The 20,989-nt window shown below is 38.2% G+C and overlaps 1 protein-coding gene and 2 non-coding genes across 3 annotated transcripts; all 3 read right to left on the bottom strand.

The window, feature by feature from the left end:
* Positions 1 to 1,316: 1,316 nt before the first annotated feature.
* On the bottom strand, positions 1,317 to 14,179 carry LOC110970130 (proproteinase E-like). Its single transcript, XM_022220345.2, has 8 exons — positions 14,095 to 14,179; positions 12,140 to 12,228; positions 5,576 to 5,673; positions 5,373 to 5,498; positions 5,012 to 5,148; positions 3,314 to 3,456; positions 2,380 to 2,532; positions 1,317 to 1,388 (listed from the first exon to the last, which is right to left on the bottom strand). Exons 1-8 carry the CDS (start codon positions 14,132 to 14,134, stop codon positions 1,371 to 1,373), a joined length of 804 nt encoding a protein of 267 aa, XP_022076037.1. The 5' UTR covers positions 14,135 to 14,179; the 3' UTR covers positions 1,317 to 1,370.
* Positions 7,825 to 7,918, bottom strand: trnai-uau (transfer RNA isoleucine (anticodon UAU)). Its single transcript has 2 exons — positions 7,881 to 7,918; positions 7,825 to 7,860 (listed from the first exon to the last, which is right to left on the bottom strand). It is a non-coding gene; the product is annotated as a tRNA-Ile (tRNA).
* trnai-uau (transfer RNA isoleucine (anticodon UAU)) lies at positions 9,857 to 9,950 on the bottom strand. The gene is made up of 2 exons: positions 9,913 to 9,950; positions 9,857 to 9,892 (listed from the first exon to the last, which is right to left on the bottom strand). It is a non-coding gene; the product is annotated as a tRNA-Ile (tRNA).
* Positions 14,180 to 20,989: the final 6,810 nt, after the last annotated feature.

The raw sequence follows: 20,989 nt of genomic DNA, 5'->3' as shown, positions 1-20,989 counted from the left end.
CCAGCCCTTTACAGCCTTGTAAACAAACACTGAAATGTTGAGATCAAAAACTTTGTCCTGTTAAAAGACGAGCAGCTGCATTTTGTTTGGTAGGTCTGTGTGACTATATTGTGCAATAGTAGAGACAACTGCTCTACACTCACATTTGGGGAATTACAGAAGTCTGTGTAGTAGTTATGAGGGAGCTGGAAAGCATCCCCCTCACTACGGTGAAAGTACACATGCATATTGACGGTTGGACAACAGACTGATACATTAAGTTTATTTATTCTTTTGCTTTGTGGTGGGGGAAAAACCTGTGTTAACTGCTCCCTCTCTTTGAGATTCACTTCAGGGGCGTGTTTTCATGGATTACACATGTGAGGATGTGGTCACAGGATGCCAGCAGTCATCACTTACCTGATTAGGCTGAATTGAGGGATCAGAGAGGAGAGAGGGGAGGAGTTACATGGGGATTTTGTGCTGAGTTTCATCTTTGTTTGGTCGTTATTTAGTTTATTATGCGTTTTCTTTAATTTGCATCAGATTGTATCCACTTGCACTGTGTATTTTAAGCATAGATGAATTTAAATTAGATGAATGTGTGTTGGGACTGCCCAGTGGTGTGGTGGTTAGAACTTTTGCCTTGCAGCTAGAAGGTACTCCAGCTTCCTCTGACAATACAAAAATATGCTGATGTTTATTGGAAACTCTAAATTGTCCTTAGGTGTGAGTGTGATTGTTTGTCTCTACATGTAGCCCTGTGACAGACTGGTGACCTGTCCATGGTGTCACCTGTCTTCACTCTAAGTCAGCTGGGATGGACTCCGGCCCCATCCCCGAGACCCTAATGAGGATTAAGCGGTGTATAGACAATGGATGGATGGATGGATGTGTTTTTAAATAGAAGTGTGGACAAGTCACTGTGGTGGAAGGAGACTATATAAAGACCAGATGAGTAATCAGTGAAAAGGAGGGGATCAGACTGAGGCTTTCTCGCTGTTCTGCTGCTGAATATGCCACCATCTACTGCATCTCTGTGACTTCTTTGTTCTGCTGGTTTGTTTGGTGAGCTGTGTATTTTATATGTGAAAACTAGTAAAAACTGGAGCTCCGGAACAAAATTCCTCGCTGGTTGGCTGCTCTTATTGTTTCATCATGCTTTGCACTTTGATGCCGTTTGGTTCATCCATTTTTTAGAGGTTTAGCACCATCAGAACCCTGCAGTAATAAAGACACAAATGTAGAATTTCATAAAATTTTGATTGGTAACAAATCACATTTGTATTGTACAGATTAGGCCTTTTTTTGCACTGCAAAAAAGCAGAGACACCAGAGATGTTCTGAGATGTTTATTAAGTCCTTTATTGATGATCAAAAGCTCCAGTTCTTCAGTTCTGCAGCATAGTCTGAAAAATACAAAAGATGGAAATACTGTTAAACCTGTGATTTCAGTCAACACAGCAAACAGACTCTCTCTGCAGGCCACATGAGAACACTGCTCTGTCATTCTGACAGACTGCACTGGAAATGAAAAGGTTCTGGACTTGCAATGTGTGCAAGTTCTGCCGTTGCTCTGAGAAATCTGCTTGCATTTTTGTGCCACATATAGGGAATTGAGACTCACAGAGGTCAACCTCAATAAACCGTAGTCACTTAGAAAACACTATATAGACAGGAAATATGTCTGTTTCTTTTAGTGTAACCTCTGCAGAGAGGCTCAGTGATTAACACTGTTGTCTCGCAGCTAGAACATCCCTGGTTCGCATCCTGGCCTGGTCCTGGTATCTTTCTGCATGGAGTTTCCATGTTCTCCCTGTAAATGTGTGGATTTTCTCTGAGTACGCCGTCCTCCTCCCACAGTCCAGAAACATGCTCAGGTTAATTGGTGATTCTAAATTGTCCATAGGTGTGAATGTGAGTGTGATTGTTTGTCTCTGTGTGTCCCTGTGATAGATTGGTGACCTGTCCAGGGTGTCCAGGCCCCTGCAAATCATAATGAGGATTAAACGGTGTTCAGATGATGGATGGATGGATGGATGCTTTGAGCTGTCTACTGTCTGTCTCTTTACTAACTTGAGTCATGTCTGCAGGGCTTCTGAAAGCATTTTGATGACAAATTGCCTTAATTTTGAGGTTTGTAACAAGAAGTAAAAGTGAAGGTTTCTTCAGTTAATTCTCCCTTCAGCGGCGCTCCACAGAGCTCACCACCGCTATCAGCAAAATCCCATATGAGAGATTATGGTTCTGAACAAAAGTGATCATCCCTTTAGAGAGCAATGTGAGAAATCTCTCACAGTCTATTTCAGTCTAACACCTTAAGATACTTTTCTTTACAGAAAAGAGTCACCCATCTGTGGTTAATGTGTAGCTGTGACTTTTCTCTGAGTGCAAACTCACATCACTGATCCACTGGGTGAAGGAAGCCGTGCGCGTGAACACGGTGGGCTTCATCAGAGTGTTACATCCTGCAGACGACACGAAGCTGGTCACCCCATGGTTGTACCATATGCCACCTTCACCCTTGCAGTTCAGAGGTCCACCCGAATCACCCTGAAGAGACAAAGGGGCAGAGGACAAGTGAAGGTAACACACTGACACAACAGGACACTGTAGATGCTACTGTTGGTGGTGGAGGAGTTGTTCAGGTTAGGATATCGAATGCAGAACTTGATATGTTGAAAGTTCTGTAAATTGTATATAATTTACTTTTGTTTAAAGTTGATGTTGCAGAGATTTAGTTGGACTCGACAACAAAATTTTACAATGATTTGAAAAACATTTTTCTCTGATACATGCTGTCTTGTGTTTCCTCAAATCTCTACAACAGAGGAGCATAAAGTTAGCATGACCCAGTGAACCACAACAGACACATAAATGACATATATGCTTGGTTGACAAAAATAGGAATTCATGTTTAAATGAAAAGTACAATATAAAGAATTTTTTCAAAAGTAAAATGACTGAGAAATGCAGTTTTCTTACTTTATTAATTCTAATGCATCGATATGAAAACAGCATTTCATTGCTGTATCTTCTCGACGTGGAAATGGTTTGACTACTTTTTATGAAGTTTATTGGTTTAGTTCATCGGTCAAGATTATAAATAGAAGAGGAAAGAAGACAAAAGGTTCAGATTCACAAACGTGTCCTCAGTTTTCACACTACTTTCTGTCATCTTTGTGTCCTTCTCTGCCATCTGGAGAATAAAAGTAGTAAGTAGCAGAAGAGTGTATCAAAACTGCACTTCAGTATTGGATTACTGGAGTAAATGTGTGTGTTGTTGCTTTTCTTCATGAATTATTATTACTGTTAGTAAAGGAATGAGGCATACATTACAGCCAGAGCGGATGTCACCCCCAGCACAGATCATAGTGGTCTTCACGTAGCTGCCCCACCAGTCACTGGTGCTGCAGACACTGTGGGCGACCACAGGAAGCAGAGCCTGCTGCAGCTTCGAGGCGATGGGACCTCCAGCTGCAGGGGAACATGGAGGTCAAAGAGGGATATCAGAAGAATGCAATGAACTGTTCTTCTCTATTAACATTGAATATTGTGACACTTTTTGATTGTTTAAATGTGCACTACCGTCCAAAAGTTTGGGGTCACTTAGACACGTCCTTATGTTTGAAAGAAAAGCAGTTATTTCAATGAAGTTAACATTAAATGAATGATAAATCCAGTGTAGCCTGATTTTTAATGGAATATCTCCATAGGGATACAGAGGAACATTTCCAGCAACCATCACTCCTGTGTTCTAATGCTACATTGTGTTAGCTAATGGTGTTGAAAGGCTCACTGATGATTTGAAAACCCTTGTGCGCCCCAAACTTTTGAGCAGTAGCATAACTATATTAATTACATTTTTAAAGCTAGATTGCTCAATTTAAATAATTATGTTTGTGTTTTTATTGCTAATTGTAATAATATAGTATTAAGACCTTTGGTAAGAGGTTGGATGTAGACAAACGTTAGCTGCAGATCTTATCTGAGTGTTTTTGTTGTTTGTTTTTTTTTAACATATACCACAGGTTTGTACTGACTATATCTCACTCTGTTCTGACAGTGAGCGGTTAGCTCTTTTGCTGTAGTGTAACAATCTGACATCTTTTTGAGCTTTATGTATCTGAGCAATAAGTTGACAATTATGGCAACTTTTTGGGGTTTTTTTTATACTTCATTTAATTATTCAAGCCTAGTCAGTTAATGGTTAATCCCACACATTTCACAATCCGTTGGATGTATATTTAGAGGTGTTGGTGGAATATATTTACATATGGACAGACTGGACAACTGTTTACCTACTATTAGTCTATCGTCTATCTATCTATCTATCTATCTATCTATCTATCTATCTATCTATCTATTTATCTAACCAACTGCCATTTGCTGCATTTTTATCTTGCAAACATAATGTTCCAATCCACTCTCAACCTCAAAAAGAATAATTCATAAAACGCATACTACGACAACACAAGAACTATGAACTTAGAAAACATACACTACTCTTCAGAAGTTTGGGGTCATCTAGGCAACTTCATGTTTTCTATGAAAACTCACACTTTTATCCACGTGCTAACATAACTGCACAAGGGTTTTCTAATCATCAATGAGTCTTTCAACACCATTAGCTAACACAATGTAGCATTAGAACACAGGAGTGATGGTTGCTGGAAATGTTCCTCTGTACCCCTATGGAGATATTCCATTAAAAATCAGTCGTTTCCAGCTAGAATAGTCATTTACCACATTAACAATGTCTAGACTGGATTTATGATTCACTTAATGTTAACTTCATGGGAAAAAATGCTTTTCTTTCAAAAATAAGGACATTTGTAATTGACCCCAAACTACCCAAAGGTAACGTATACTGTGTTGCACATCCAGCTGTTTTACCATTATTGCATATGTTGAGGCTCATTCCTGCTGAGCTCCATTGTTCTAAGTGTTCATTGTACTTCAGTTCAGTTTTGATCAAAGTTATCACATGGCTGATATTAAATCAGTCAGTTTGCTGCTATGTTACACTTACTATAGAGTCTTCCCCAGCCAGTAACGTAGCAGGGGTAGTTGTGAGAAAGGTTCTCCTCACTTGGAGGCGTGCAAGCGGGCTGCACCTTATCATTCAGTGTGGCAGGGACGGCCAGTTTGAGCAAGGCGAGGTCATTACTGAGCATGGAGACAATCATTAGATATAAGACATAGAAAGACTGCATGAAAACTTTTCCCAAAACACACAAATTATGTCTCAGAGAGAAAGGCAAACTAAAGCAACCTCAAAAAAATTAAAGAATGCATTTTAAGATTGTTTGTTGTACATTATGTGCACTTTTTGATCTTTTGTAATGCATACATTTAAAAACAAGCCTTAAGATTCAAGTTTTGAATCTTACCCACAAGACAAGCAGCTATTATCCCAGCCAGGGTGAACAATGATCTTCTCCACAGCGCTGTACTGCTCACTGTTCTCCGCCACAGTAAGGTCATACTCTCCTAGCACCACACGGTAGGTACGAGATCTGACACAGAAATACATTTCAGTTTACAAAGCCACTGTGCACAATGCTATCACACAAATAAGGAGACGGTGAGTCACCCAATGCAGTGTCCAGCAGTCAGGACCCAGTTAGGGGCGAGCAGAGTGCCTCCACAGGTGTGTCGATAGGTAGAACCACTGAGATATTGCAGAGAAATCTGTAAGAACACAGTCAAACATCACATAGTGTCAAGAACTGCAACAACAACAGCTGATACCAGAGTATATGACAGTTCCTCCAACCAGTACACAGTGATCTGAGAATTAATCACATCTGGATACGTTTGGGGAAGAAAATCGTGTTTCAAATTGAATTTTATTAGCCAGCTGTTCAGATTTGTTTATTTTGCAGGTTTGTGTGGTGGTAAACTTTCCTTAGCAGCTGCTCAAACAAAACAAGACATTTTTTAATGTTAATTTGGGTTGAAAATAATAGTTTTGAAAAAAATTAAAAATAATAAAATTTGATGATAAATGAGCTTAATATGAACTACAAGGTCGGTCATGATGGTTTGCATGTAAGGCAAGGCAAGTTTGTATAGCACAATCCAAATACAAGGGAATTCAAGGTGCTTTACAATGGCAAGGAAATACCTTCAACACAACTTTACAATAATTTATAAAGATGATTTAAAAGTAGACATTAAGATCATAAATTAAAACCGTAGAAATAGAACATAATTAAACAATAAAAGTGCATTAAGAGTCGAGCACACTGACTGAGCATCTAAGAAAAAGCTGCAGTAAACAATATGGTTTTCAGTCCTGATTTTAAAGAGCCGACAGTTTGAGCAGACCTCAGGTGTTCAGGAAGTTTGTTCCACAGGTGATTAGCATAATACATGAATGCTGCTTCACTAGTCCTGGCTCTGGTTCTGGGAACACACAGTAAACTTGCCCCTGATGACCTGAGGGATTTGGATGCTCCATATGGAGATAAGTCCAGGATGTATTTTGGTCCAGGACCATCCAGTGCTTTGTAGACCAGGAGTAAGATTCTGAACTCTATCCATTGACTGACAGGAAGCTAGTGTAGTGATTTGAGGACCAGTGTAATATGGTCCAGTTTTCTGGTCTTAGATAGGACTCTGGCATCAGCTGCTTGATTGATTTTTTGACCTGTACAGACACCATTACAATAATCTAACCTACTGAAAATAAATGCATGAACAAGTTTCTCTGTGTCTTCTCTAGACTGGAAACGTAGGAGTGGCTTTCAGCTGGAAATAGGCAGATTTAGTAACAGCTTTCAAGTGGTTATTAAAATTGAGGTCTGAGTCAATAATGGCACTGAGTTTCTTCCGTGATTTCTAACTTTTCGCAACATGGAGTCAAGGTGAGCACTGATAGCTGACCTTTCATTTTTAGGGCCAAATACAATCATGTCAATTTTGTTTGCACTGAGCTGGAGAAATGATAGATACATTTACCGAGAGCGAGTAAAGAACTGTAGTCATGTGATGACATTGAAATATAAAGTTGTGTATCATCTGCATAAGTGTGGTAAGAGATGTTGTGATATTCTATTATCCAGTCCCTCCAGGAATTCGCGATGTTGCGATCACGTGAATTCAACCAATCTCCGCGAATTTTGAGCGGCCTTGCAATTTTGGCCCGCCTCCTGTGAGATCCACCAATCATAGCAGCTCCCAGCGCAAACGTAATGCACGTACATCACTGAATTCACTTCCTGTTTATGGTTTGAAGATGCAGACATGCGATACTAATGTCTCTCATTTACCAACAAAAATTACTGCTGAAGACCGTGATAAACAATTAATTCACTGATGTTCTTCACCAAAGTGGAGCTAAACTGTTTTACAACCGTGCAATATTGTGGTGGAATACAAAAAAAGAAAAAAAATCATTGATTGATACACTTTTTTTAAAATACAAAACATATTAGAATGGCTGAAATGAGCGGACAACAGACCAGAAAAATCACCATGATGGAAACTGTTGCATCCAGATCCGTTAGAGCACTGAAAGAATGATGTAAATTAGATTAATTATTCCACCAAAGAACATGGCGGAGTTATGAACAAAAAGTAACACAATCCCCATTAGGTGGCAGTGAAGCGACTTCATGGGCTCTGGTCTCTTTAGTGAGAATAAAATTGAAATCAACAATTAGTTTGATTAAATTTTTGATCTGATTGAACTAAATTGTTTCATTTTCACATGAGAAATGCTGAGCTCTGTACATTTAACAGCTGTATCATTCTGTGGAAACACACCAAAGTGTAGCTCAACTTTCAGAGCTTGTTTTAAAGACTGACAGATTTCAGGTGCTGCAAGTAAAGCTTTCCTGCTCCAGGTGAGGCTCGAACTCACAACCTCGGCATCACTCTGCAGGTTACTGTCTTATAAGTACCGCGCGCTGACCGATTGCGCCACTGGAGCCCTGATATGCCAGGACTTCATTAAACCTGACTGTGTTCAAAGTTTGATAACAGAAACTACTCTCTACTTTCTCTGGTAAACTGCACTTATAATCAAACATTCATGTACTTCTTGAGCAGGTAACAGCTAGTTTTCACCATGTAGTAAGGTTATTTTGCTTTGTATAGGTCTTTAGTACATCCTGTGTCTAAAAGCAGTGGCATATGCAACCAACCTGTTTGTTTGTTGTGCACTATGTTGATCTGAGGCTCTTGTAGTAGCTGGTATCTGCTGCCACCTCTGGACACTCCTGAGAACAGTTTTCCTCGGTGAGTATGAGCCCACTGACGTCTTGGGTTTTTAGGTTCTTACACACTTGAAGAGCCTTTTGAACTACTAAAAGATTTTCACAGTGTATTTATTAGTCTGTAATGAAAGAATCTTATCTTTTGTTGCACGGATGTATCAATGGACATGCAGATCCACATTGTTTTATCTATCCTCTCTCCAATTCCATGCAGTCTCACTTATTTCCACCTTATTATCTCAGTCTAACACATGCCATTTTAGAACACGTAAATATTAAAACACATTTCTCAAATAGTTTGCTCCAACCTGTGCCAGATTACTCTATTAAGTTGTTCAAACTTAACATTCCATGATGGATTATAAATATTATAATACTGATAACATCGCAGAAACAACCAATTGCAGGTGTTTTTAATGTGCAAGGAAAACAATTCCCACCTATTCATCAACACTGTGCTTCAGATGGAAGGAGGAACTATAGCAGGATTGAGAATGAAAAAGACAAATAAAAGAGACTCAGCTTTCCAGCTGTTGATGGACACAACTGTTCAGTAAACCATTCGACTGCTGCGTGCTGGTGTGTTAACAGTAAGAGATCAGGGTGGGTGATAGATCTCATATCACCACCAGATGACTCTACAGTAATTATGGTGACCTTACATGACCTCTCACCACCATCACATGTGACTCAGACATGCTGCATCAATGAAAGAGGTTTAATTTCACTTACAATACTTTCATTATGGTGATCAATGCTATACATTCTTATATCTGCTCACCAGGTTTTATTATCTTTCCAATAACTGCACATTATTCCATTAACAGGAATAAAACAGGCTGATCGCCTAAGTAATGGTGACTTTTAGAGTTTAGTGAGTTGTTTTGTTTGCATTCGTTTAAGGTACATAAACTGTTTTGTTCCAACTGTTACGTGGTGAAATGATGAGGGCTGACTCAGCATATAGACGACTCAAGTCTTCTTGCTAAGCCGTTAAACAAAATGCACAGTCATGCTTTCTGTTTCAGTGTGGCAGATGTTCAACCTCACAGCTAACATGATATAGAAATATAAACAGTGTTTGCCAAAATTTTGGTTAATTTTTTTCTTGTCATACTATGGCTTTAGTATACTTTCTGAATTTTTTTTTCTTAAGTGACATATATAAGAGACATGTGCACACTTCTCCTTTTTGTTAAAGGCACAGATGCACCACGCTTTATTACCTTTAATTGTTCTTGCTTTGAGGTTTCAAAGCATCTTTTAATCCGCACACAAATCCAGACTGATATTTGTAGGGGGGAAAAAATGCAAAACAGCATAAATAGTAATATAAACTCATTTGACGCTTTTATGTTGAGTATTTGCAGGACTGAGGACCTAATATATGAACAAAAAGTAACACAATCCCCATTAGGTGGCAGTGAAGCGACTTCATGGTCTCTGGTCTCTTTAGTGAGAATAAAATTGAAATCAGCACTTAGTTTGATTCTATTTTTTGATCTGATTGAACTAAATTGTTTCATTTTCACATGAGAAATGCTGAGCTCTGTACATTTAACAGCTGTATCATTCTGTGGAAACACACCAAAGTGTAGCTCAACCTTGTTTTAAAGACTGACAGATTTCAGGTGCTGCAAGTAAAGCTTGCCTGCTCCAGGTGAGGCTCGAACTCACAACCTCGGCATCACTCTGCAGGTTACTGTCTTATAAGTACCACGCGCTGACCGAATGCGCCACTGGAGCTCTGATACTCCAGGACTTCATTAAACCTGATTATATTCAAAGTTTGATAACAGAAAGTACTTCAGTCATTTAGTTTCTCTGGTAAACTGGACTTATAATCAAACATTCATGTACTTCTTGAGCAGGTAACAGCTAGTTTTAACCATGTAGTAATGTTATTTTGCTTTGTATAGGTCTTCAGTACATCCTGTGTCTAAAAGCAGTGGGATATACAACCACCCTGTCTGTTTGTTGTGCACTATGTTCAGTCCCTTCAGGAATTCGCGATGTTGCGATCGCGCAAATTCACATGAAATCAACCAATCTCCGCGAATTTTGCACGGCCTTGCAATTTTGTCCAATCACCGCAACTTCCCCGCAATTTTGGCCCGCCTCCCGTGAGATCCACCAATCATAGCAGCTCTCAGAGAAAACGTAATGCACGTACATCAACGAATTCACTTCCTGTTTATGGTTTGAAGATGCAGACATGCGATACTAATGTCTCTCATTTACCAACAAAAATTACTGCTGAAGACCATGATAAACAATTAATTCACTGATGTTCTTCACCAAAGTGGAGCTAAACTGTTGTACACCCATGCAATATTGTTGTGGAATACAAAAAAGAAAAAAAATCATCGATTAATACACTTTTTTTTAACTCTTTAAGCTGCAGTCAATTCCAGCCATTTTCAGTACAAAAAAATCGCTAATATTCTATTTTTAAATTTAAAAAATGATGAAAAATACAGGGAATATTGGACGTGCATCGCGAGGTGCATTTCCTTGAAAACGACCGATTCGTGGATTTTATACCGACTTCAGGACATGTTTTGAACAAAATAGTTTACTGGCTTGTGTCGTCTGGATGTAAAAGGTTGGATTATGGCCGTTTTTGGTGGAATATTTTCACCTGTGTGTAATAATGAACCCGGAAATGTGAGTCGCGCTGTGTGCGTTGAAGCCGTGTATAGAGAACGGATGGATGGATATTCGTTTTTGTCGGACAAATGTGTTTTTCTCACCCGCTGTGGTAATCGCATCTGAAAGTGGTTTATACCGGCGGATTCATGAGAATCTAAGCTTTCCATTGGCGTCTAATGTTTGTATAATCGCGTTTGCAGCCTTCGGACATTCTTGAAATTCCTATGCAAATTAGTAGGTGTACCGCCGGTGGTACACTGAAGTTTAACGGGTTAAAAAACAAGAAACATATTAGAACGGCTGAAATGAGCGGACAACAGACCAGACAAACCACCATGATGGAAACTGTTGCATCCAGATCCATTAGATCACTGAAAGACTGAGGTAGATTAAATATTCCACCAAAGAACACGGTGGAGTCATGTGACGATTGTCATGTGTGAATCCTACCTCTGTTACCAACATCACTCAAACACGGACTCAGGGATTTAAATGAAGTTTTCAGGGTCGGTCAGAAATGACACAAGGACCAAGTGATTAGACTTCGGCAGTGATGTGGCTTAAAGTTTGGATCCACAGATTTGTTAAGGATTCATAGCGGCACGGCGTCTGATAGCGGCACGGTAACCATGGCAACAAGTGAACGCTTCCTCAGAGGCCTGCTGATGATCACATGATTGTGATCCTACAACAAATCTACCACTGTGGATGTATAGGAAATGACACATGGAACAACTGATAAATTGTGGGGGTTTCTGAGTCCCATCAATTCCTGTCGCCCCCTGCATAGTTCGGTCACATCATATTAAACCAGTATCTGGCTGCTGCTAATGTCCCACCATGGTGTGCCAGCTTTTGTGGAAATGGGCTGGAACGTTAAATAATTAATTTCAGAATAAATATTGTCAATTACAGTGTTGAAACATGTTCTACAAGCTGGAAAAAATGCAGCTTCTTAGCAATTGTCACTGTCTCTCGCAATTTTATCTCAACAAATAAGCTTAAAACATCGCAACTTTTATCGCAATTTTTTAGAAAAGCTGCCGCGAATTCAGGCATTTTTGGCCACAACAATCACGAAAAACGCCCTGAGCAAGGGGCAGCATGAAGATTTTGAATAGAAGAGGCCCAAGAATGGACTCTTTGTGATGTTATTTTATTGCACCTGTTAAGTGTGCAAAATGAAAAACAATATGGATATGATGTTATTTTAAATGCAGTAAAGACATCATTACATGTAGCAGTTGGTAAATCTTTGTGATGGCGTTGTATTGTCATCTCACCTGCCAGGGCCAGCTGTAGGGTCTAGCATCTTCCCCGTTCACCACACGGCTCACCGAAGGTGTGTAGGTGGGTCTTCCACACCCATAAGCTGGAATACACAGAGAATTATAAAAGCTGTACAGCTCAGTACAGGGTACAGTCTTACTCTTCACACTGGAGACATATCAGTGAGGTAAACATGATCTCCAGTGTCGAGCTGAGCCTAGCAGTGGCACAGACACATTGTTTAGAGTGGTGACCACGATGAGACTATTTCTCACACTAGGGTGTCATATTTCTAAGGCCAAATAATATGTTTTCAGTCACTCACTCTTATTATTTGCTGATGAGGGCAAAATTGCTATGTAAAAAAAACAGAGAATTAATAAACAGTAAAATTAGCTTTTTTATGTGACACCAGTTGAGACTTCACACTAAGTACATCCAGTCTTTAGTTTTTCATTACTACAGCCTTAAAGAATCTGTAAAAGAGCTTCAACTAAATCATAGCTAAACTTAAATTATAAATGATTTAACTAATAAAACCATGTGCAAGCATGTTTTTTATTTACACATACAAAACAGATATACTTTCATTATTGTTGGTACATTTTTAGTGTGTACATACATACATACATACATACATACATATATATATATATATATATATATATATATATATATATATATATATATATACATACATACATACATACATACATACATACATACATATATATATATATATATATATATATATATATATATATATATATACATACATACATACATACATACATACATACATACATACATACATATATATATATATATATATATACATATATATATATATATATATATATGTATGTATGTATGTATGTATATATATATATATATATATATATATATATATATATACATACATACATACATACATACATACATACATACATACATACATATATATATATATATATATATATATATATATATATATATGTATGTATGTATGTATGTATGTATGTATGTATGTATGTATGTATATATATATATATATATATATATATATATATATATATATATACATACATACATACATACATACATACATACATACATACATACATATATATATATATATATATATATATACATACATACATACATACATACATACATACATACATATATATATATATATATATATATATACATACATACATACATACATACATACATACATACATATATATATATATATATATATATATATATATATATATATATATATATAAAATTATTATTCCAAGAACCATTACCAAGACCCATCTCATTATCTCATTACTCAACGATGGTTGCTGGGTCATTTGAGTAATCAGACGTATCTTGGTAGTGGTTGTTTGAATAATAATAGCCAGACTTGTTCTTGTGATCTTGAAGATCACAAGAACAAGTCCAGTTGCCTGAACTAAACCCTTCACCTTAAGATGACCTGGACGACTGAGGACCTTCACAGACAATAACAATAGCCCTGACCACACCTCACAGAGGTTTAAAAGCTGAGGCAACACCAACCACCACTAGAACTGAAGAAGCCTCTTGCATGAGAGGTGAATCGTCTTCAAGGAACTTTCTTAAAGTCCAGTAGATTGATTTAAACAACTTTGGATAACCATGACCTGGATGAATGAGAACCTACACAGATAGCTCCAAATGTAGAATAATCCAACACAATAAAACAGTTCCTAGAAACTACTGTTAGTGTTTTTGTGAGCTACTTTTAAAAGTCTTCAGCAGGAACCAGTGAGTGTCAGGCGAGGAGCCACAGAGAGAGAAGTCTGGAGGTACTGATAGACTAGTACATTATCTGGTTAGGTATTTTCTTTTGATTTGTTTACAATATGAAAAATATAATGCAACTCAAATCCTGCTGTAGGTAAATAAGCCTTTTAAAATCCTGTGTATTACTCACCATGAGCTGCAAACAGCAGAACCAGGGCCACTTTCATCATGATTTCCTCAGAATGGACTTTCTGAGTGAACCATCGGCCTTTTATACCCACAAACATACTCTCAGTGATCAAGCGCATAAACACAGTCCAATCTGTGACCTGGGAATCTCTGTTCCCTCCTCCACCTGCTCCACCTGTCCTCACATAACCTCTCCAGCACCTGCACATAACAGGCACATTTGTCCAGATGTATGAACAAAGCATTAAATACCTTATTGCATAAAATTTAGAGAATTTGTTTTCACAAGCTACACATAGAGAGGGCATGTAAAATAAGTATCCTGATCCACATCACTATAACTGAAGGGCGCGTTTGGTACTAAACCAGAAGAACAGACAGGAAAAAATGAGTGAAGCTTATTTTTATATATTTCTGTTTGTGATGTTTCCATGATCCTGCGACAGACTGGCGACCTGTCCAGGGTGTCCCCTGCCTTCGCCCGAGTCAGCTGGGATAGGCTCCAGCACCCCCCGCAACCCTAATGAGGATAAAGCGGTGTATAGAGGATGGATGTTTCCATGATGCAGTCTATCTTTTAAATTCTTAAAATAATTTGATGTAATGTATCACATGAAAAATCTAAATGAAGATTACAGTGAAACATTTCTTAATAATATAAAAAAGTAATTAAACACTCAACAATGCAAACTTTGAAACCTTACAATCCAACCTAAGATTAAAGAAATTATTTACAGTGTAGAAAACTTAAAAGATGTTAGTAAAAATTTTAAAAAGCAATAGTTGTGCTTAAATTCTCAGCAGCTGCACTTAAATGTATTTGAAACCTTTTTCCACTGCATAATGTTGTCCTGGATCTTCATTTTAACAGCATGTTACACAACTTTTACTATAATAGTTCAACCATAACCAAAATGCTGTTCCTGGAATGAGTGCAAAATATGGTCAATATAGGAGAGTAAGAAATTAGAGCACCTACACTGAACTTTTATTTTAAAGAGAGAGAAAATGAGAAGTGTTTCTGGTGTTCACAGGTTTTTATACAGAATTACAATTAAGTTTGTGTGACTACATTATGCTGTCAAAGGTTTAAAAATGGTCATTTTGAAGGACCAGGGTAAAGAGCAATGTTACTGTCAGAGGAGACATTTTCCCCTAACTCTGTGTCCTTGATTCTACGAGGGAAATGTGTCCAGCAGGCACAGGTGGAAAGAACGACAGCGAGCCAAGACCTCCTCCAGAGTGGCCGGAGCAGCCAAAACACACAACCTGAGAGGAAGAACAAACAGACAAAATACAGGTTTAACACACATGAAAACAAGAGGTCCATCTTATATGCAGATCAAAGAATGTCTGTTTTGTTCTGACTGTAGAGCAGCAACCATACTGAGCATTTAGGTTTAGAGAATATTTGAAAAACTTTCCATAAACTTTCCTTTCCAAAAGAGTGTGTAAAACTCAGGAAGGTCTTCATAAAGATAAAACAACGCAAACACAGAGAGTATAATCTGTAATTGGCTTTTTCTTACCTGATGTGAAAGTTTGTATCTTCTTGTCCGTTCTCACAGCCGCTCCCAAACAAACCCCTTCCTCTTCCAGTAACTTCTGGCAGTAAAGCACATCTGATTCCACTCCTAGCATCTGAATCCAGAATGTCTTTTAAATAAAGCTATTCTAAAAAAGAGGGAAAAGATCTCCTACTGATGCAACTGACATTTGAAAATAGATGCATTTATTTTGGCTGACTATTACCAAAGATACAGAAATTTTAACATTTAACTTTTGACAATGTGTTATTTTTAACCTGTATATTTCTGTTGTGAAACTTTAATCTTAAAAAGTAACGAAATCTGTCAAATAAGTGCACTAGAGAGGAGGTACAAGCTCTCAAAGCTGTTTAAAATCAGTCACAAAATTAAAAAATGCTTAATGTTTATTATATTTTGAACATATTTCTGACCTTGGCTTCTTTGATCACTGGAGGAGGTAGATGCAGACGGGGGTAAAGGAAAACTCCTGCCATGCCATGTGAAGAAACTCCTTTAACAATAAAAGACAGAAGCTAATTAAAAGCACGTGAAGCTGATGACTCCCTTAACATCCTTGACAATAAACTAAAAGCATTATTCTGGTTTAATTAAAGTTTTCTTCTCTCCATTAATGTGGCTGCTGTGGCTTTAGTGATCATGTTGACCTCCACCACTGCTGTAGAAACTCAGGGAAACAAGAAGTCACACAACACAAAAATATATCAGTGCTCTCTGTAAGCTTTCCAAATACCTGATTTTCAGATGATTCATACATTTGTTTTCATTTTCAGTAATGTAACCTCAGAAATACCTACATTTTTTCAAACTGCATTGGAGGTAAAAAGTTAAAGCTGCACTAGTAGTAATGTGAGTTGCGTTTAACAACCTGTTACTCCAAGTTAGCATAAAATGTATTTATGCAGCTACAATCTTGACATTGTTAATATAGAGAAGTTTTAGGTTGTCACACAAACTGTTCAGAGGATGAAGTGACTATTTACAGTTTTTCTCAGTTGATAAGACACTAAATTCCATTCACTGCACACATTCTCAAAAAGAGGACTCTGCTGTCCAAATGTTGGACACTATTCATGATTTACACAAAGTTTCTAGAACTCTTGCACTCTTTTTGCAAAAGACTGAACATGTTTTTGCTCATTTGAACAAACTTTTCAGTCATAGCACGCATTTTTCAAAAAGTGAACACGAGGCAGCAGAATTGGGACTCTGTTCCAACACTGCTGTCACAATTACAGTTTTTCTCAATTGCTAAAACACTAAACTCTATTGTCTGAACCAAATTCTCAGTTGCCTGAACCCACTTATTGAATCAGTCACTCTTTTGGCAAAACCATGAGCCCTTTTCACCTGTTTAGACACATCTTGTCAACACGTTGTCATTGTGATGCACCTGTGTTGCATCTTGGTGAGCACAGGTGGCAAAAGTCAAACACAGTTAAAGCTCAGGCGTCACCAAACAAAAAAATTGATCACACTTGTGGCTAATGGTGTGAGGGTACATACAAGCCAGAGCACTGGTTTGTGAGGCACTACAATGGATAGAAATCTAAGAAGAGGAGCATGGATACGGCAGGCCAGGGTTTTTCCCCCCGTTGCCTGGCCAGAGAAAATGCGGCCTGTGATGTAGATGAAGTCCTGTGGCCTGACCCAGTACGGAGAAATGATGCTGTGGCAGAGTAATGCACTTCCTTTCTTTGTACTTCATTTGTATATTTTTGTGCTTTATTTTTACGTACAAGTGCTACATCTAAATGCACAGGATTTCTGTTTTTTTGCAAATTCTTTTTTCTATGTACACACGTGGACAAAATTGTTGGTACCCCTCAGTTAAAGAAGGAAAAACCCACAATTCTCACTGAAATCACTTGAAACTCCACAAAAAGTACAATAAATAAAAATTTATTGAAAAATTAAATAATCAAAAACAGCCATTACTTTTGAATTGTTGATAACATAATTATTTAAAAAACAAACTAATGAAACAGGCCTGGACAAAAATGATGGTACCTCTATAAAAGATTGAAAACTATTTGACCAGAGTGACATGATTAACTCAGGTGTGTCATTAATTGACATCACAGGTGTTTCCCAAACTCATAATCAGTCAGTCTGCCTATTTAAAGGAGACAAGTAGTCACCCTGCTGTTTGGTGAAAAGGTGTGTACCACACTGAACATGGACAACAGAAAGCGAAGGAGAGAATTGTCCCAGGACATCCGAAAAAAAATGATAGACAAACATCTTAAAGGTAAAGGCTATAAGACCATCTCTAAACAGCTTTGAAGTTCCTGTGACAACAGTGGCTCATATTATTCAGAAGTTCAAGACCCACGGGACAGTAGCCAACCTCCCTGGACGTGGCCGCAAGAGGAAAATTGATGACAAATTGAAGAGACGGATCGTTGGAATTGTATCCAAAGAGCCCAGAGCAACCTCCAAAGAAATAAAGGTGAACTCCAAGCCAAGGTACATCAGTGTCAGATCGCACCATTCGTCGTTGTTTGAGCCAAAGTGGACTTCATGGGAGACGACCAAGGAGGACACCACTGCTGAAAAAAACTCATAAAAAAGCGAGACTGGAATTTGCAAAAATGCATGTTGACAAGCCACAAAGCTTCTGGGAGAATGTCCTTTGGACAGATGAGACCAAACTGGAGCTTTTTGGTAAGGCACATCAACTCTATGTTCATAGACTCAAAAACCAAGCATACGAAGAAAAGAACACTGTCCCTACGGTGAAACATGGAGGAGGCTCAGTAATGTTTTGGGGCTGCTTGCTGCATCTGGCACAGGGTGTCTTGAAAGTGTGCAAGGTACGATGAAATCTGAAGACTATCAAGGCATCTGGAGAGAAATGTGCTGCCTAGTGTCAGAAAGCTTGGTCTCAGTCGCAGGTCATGGGTCTTCCAACAGGACAACGATCCAAAACACACAGCCAAAAACACCCAAGAATGGCTGAGAGAAAAGCGTTGGACTATTCTAAAGTGGCCTTCTATGAGCCCAGATCTGAATCCCATTGAACAATGTGGAAGGAGCTGAAACATGCCATTTGGAGAAGACACCCATCAAACCTGAGACAACTGGAGCTGTTTGCTCATGAGGAGTGGGCCAAAATACCTGTTGACAGCTGCAGAACGCTCATGACAAATACAGAAATCGTTTAATTGCAGTGATTGCCTCAAAAGGTTGTGCAACAAAATATTAAGTTATGGGTACCATCATTTTTGTCCAGCCCTATTTCATTAGTTTGTTTTTTTAAATAATTATGTTAATCAACAATTCAAAAGTGATGGCTGATTTGATTATTTAATTTCAATAAATTTTTATTTATTGTTACTTTTGTGAGTTTCAAGTGATTTCAGTGAGAATTGTGGGTTTTTCCTTCTTTAACTGAGGGGTACCAACAATTTTGTCCACGTGTGTACAAAGTGTTACAAATGCCCAGGTATTTTGTTTTGCATTAAGCCCAAATAAACATTTATTTCTACCACTTCATGTCCTGAGCATTGTGTTTTCCTTTTTTCTATGTAGTGTTTAGTGATTACTCAGAGTATTTCATTTAGATTGATTTGAGGCATGATTTGACAGCATAGTTCAGTTTTGAGCACAGAAATGAACTGTTTTGGGTGAAAGTTTGGTTTTGCAAGAAGAGTCAGAGATTTTGTGAATGTAGCTAAAAAATTGGGTTTTGTGTTCACAGTTTAGGGAAAAGGAGAGCAGCTTTCCAGGAATGTGTCTTAGCAATCAAGAAAAACCGTAACTGTTCAAGGCTTGTTTCAGCTTTTACACACACCAAGACAGCAAGAAATGAAGAAATAAAACGAAAGCAGTGCAGTGACCATAGACTGTATATAAAGATGGACGTAGCATCTGGCTCCAAATTTGAAGTCCACCCGGAAGTGTCAAAAACTTGCAATATCACACCGTCCGCTAGGGTTGGCTCCAAAAAGCTTTTTCTCCATAGACCCCAATTCATTTTTGGGAAAAAATAAAATATGATAGACTGATTTTCTACAGCTCAGGATTTTTTCCCCTTAGTTCTCATGGTCAAAATGAGAGATCAGGGTGCCGATCTTAAATAAATCAATACTGAATTTTAAATAAATCGTTAAAGTTGGCGGAGCCAGGGGGCGTGGCTATACTTGATAGACAGTCTTTGTCTGGAATGACTGACAATCCTTAGGCAGAGAAGCCTCTGCGGTTAAAATGTGGCGGGATAAGAGGAGTCTTCAACTCTCAGTCTGGCCTGCCCTAGTTGCTCTCCGGTCCAGCCTGTTGATGACGCTTTTTACATCACTGGCTTCCAAAAAAATCCAAAATGGCGACCAGGAAGTAGCAAAATCCGGGCTTCATTTCTCGGCGTTGAAACCAAATGAACAATATAAACCTGTGAATATACATTCTTCCCTCAGCCTACAGCCGATAATGCAACTCATTTTACAGTTTAACACATTACTAAGACTCAGTAACTCACAGTCTAGCTGCATGAAATGGACTCTAGCATTTAAACATATGCAGCATCTAATTAGTCAGCAGAGTGGAGATCCTTTGTTTTACACAGTAAATTAGACAAGTACCAACCACATACAACTCAGTAAATACATAAAATAGTTAACAAGTACGAATGGAAAATCATTTAGTTCCTATCAAAGTTATCCCAACTGTTTTTTTAGACAGACCACGGGGATCATGTTTCCCGTTTTTAGCTTCACTTTTCTAGTGTTAGCATGCTACGGTAATACCTTGAGGAACACCCATAACTCACCGGAATATCAATTTTTACGTGGTTCAAAGACGTCTGATAATTCTTGTCTACTTCCGTAACTTCTGCAGTTAACTTTAATGTCAAAATACCTCTTTTATGGTTTGTTTTCTGAGTAAATCCAGCTCTAGCTCCAGCGTAGCATCCACACAGGACTAGCTGCGGCAAGACAATGAAAAGACGACGTATTCGGTAAGATGGCCACCCCAAGCACTTTTTCGCGCATGAAGAAAACTTATCAAATTCAATCTTAAGACAATAATTAGAGTGCCTGTATAACCAGAGTGGCGACAACTGGGGATTTGACGCCAATTTGTTCCATTCACTCAATATGGGACGCGCAGCGCGAGGTGCACATTCACGAAAACTAGCTATTTGTGGATTGCTTATTGATTTCAAAACATGTTTTGGACAAAATATTTACTGGCTTGTTTTGTCTGGATGTCCAAGGTTGGATTATGACCGTTTTTTGTGGAATATTTTCATCTGTGACTAGTTTTCAGCCTTCAAAAGTGAGTTGTGCTGTTTACGTTATTTGCTGTTTGTTGGACAAATGTGTTTATATTACCTGCTGTGGTAATCAC

Source organism: Acanthochromis polyacanthus, chromosome 4 (assembly GCF_021347895.1).
Source record: "Acanthochromis polyacanthus isolate Apoly-LR-REF ecotype Palm Island chromosome 4, KAUST_Apoly_ChrSc, whole genome shotgun sequence".
Lineage (NCBI taxonomy): Eukaryota > Metazoa > Chordata > Actinopteri > Pomacentridae > Acanthochromis > Acanthochromis polyacanthus.
The sequence above is the reverse complement of the archived record's forward strand: the minus strand, read 5'-3'. Positions and strand labels throughout refer to the sequence as shown.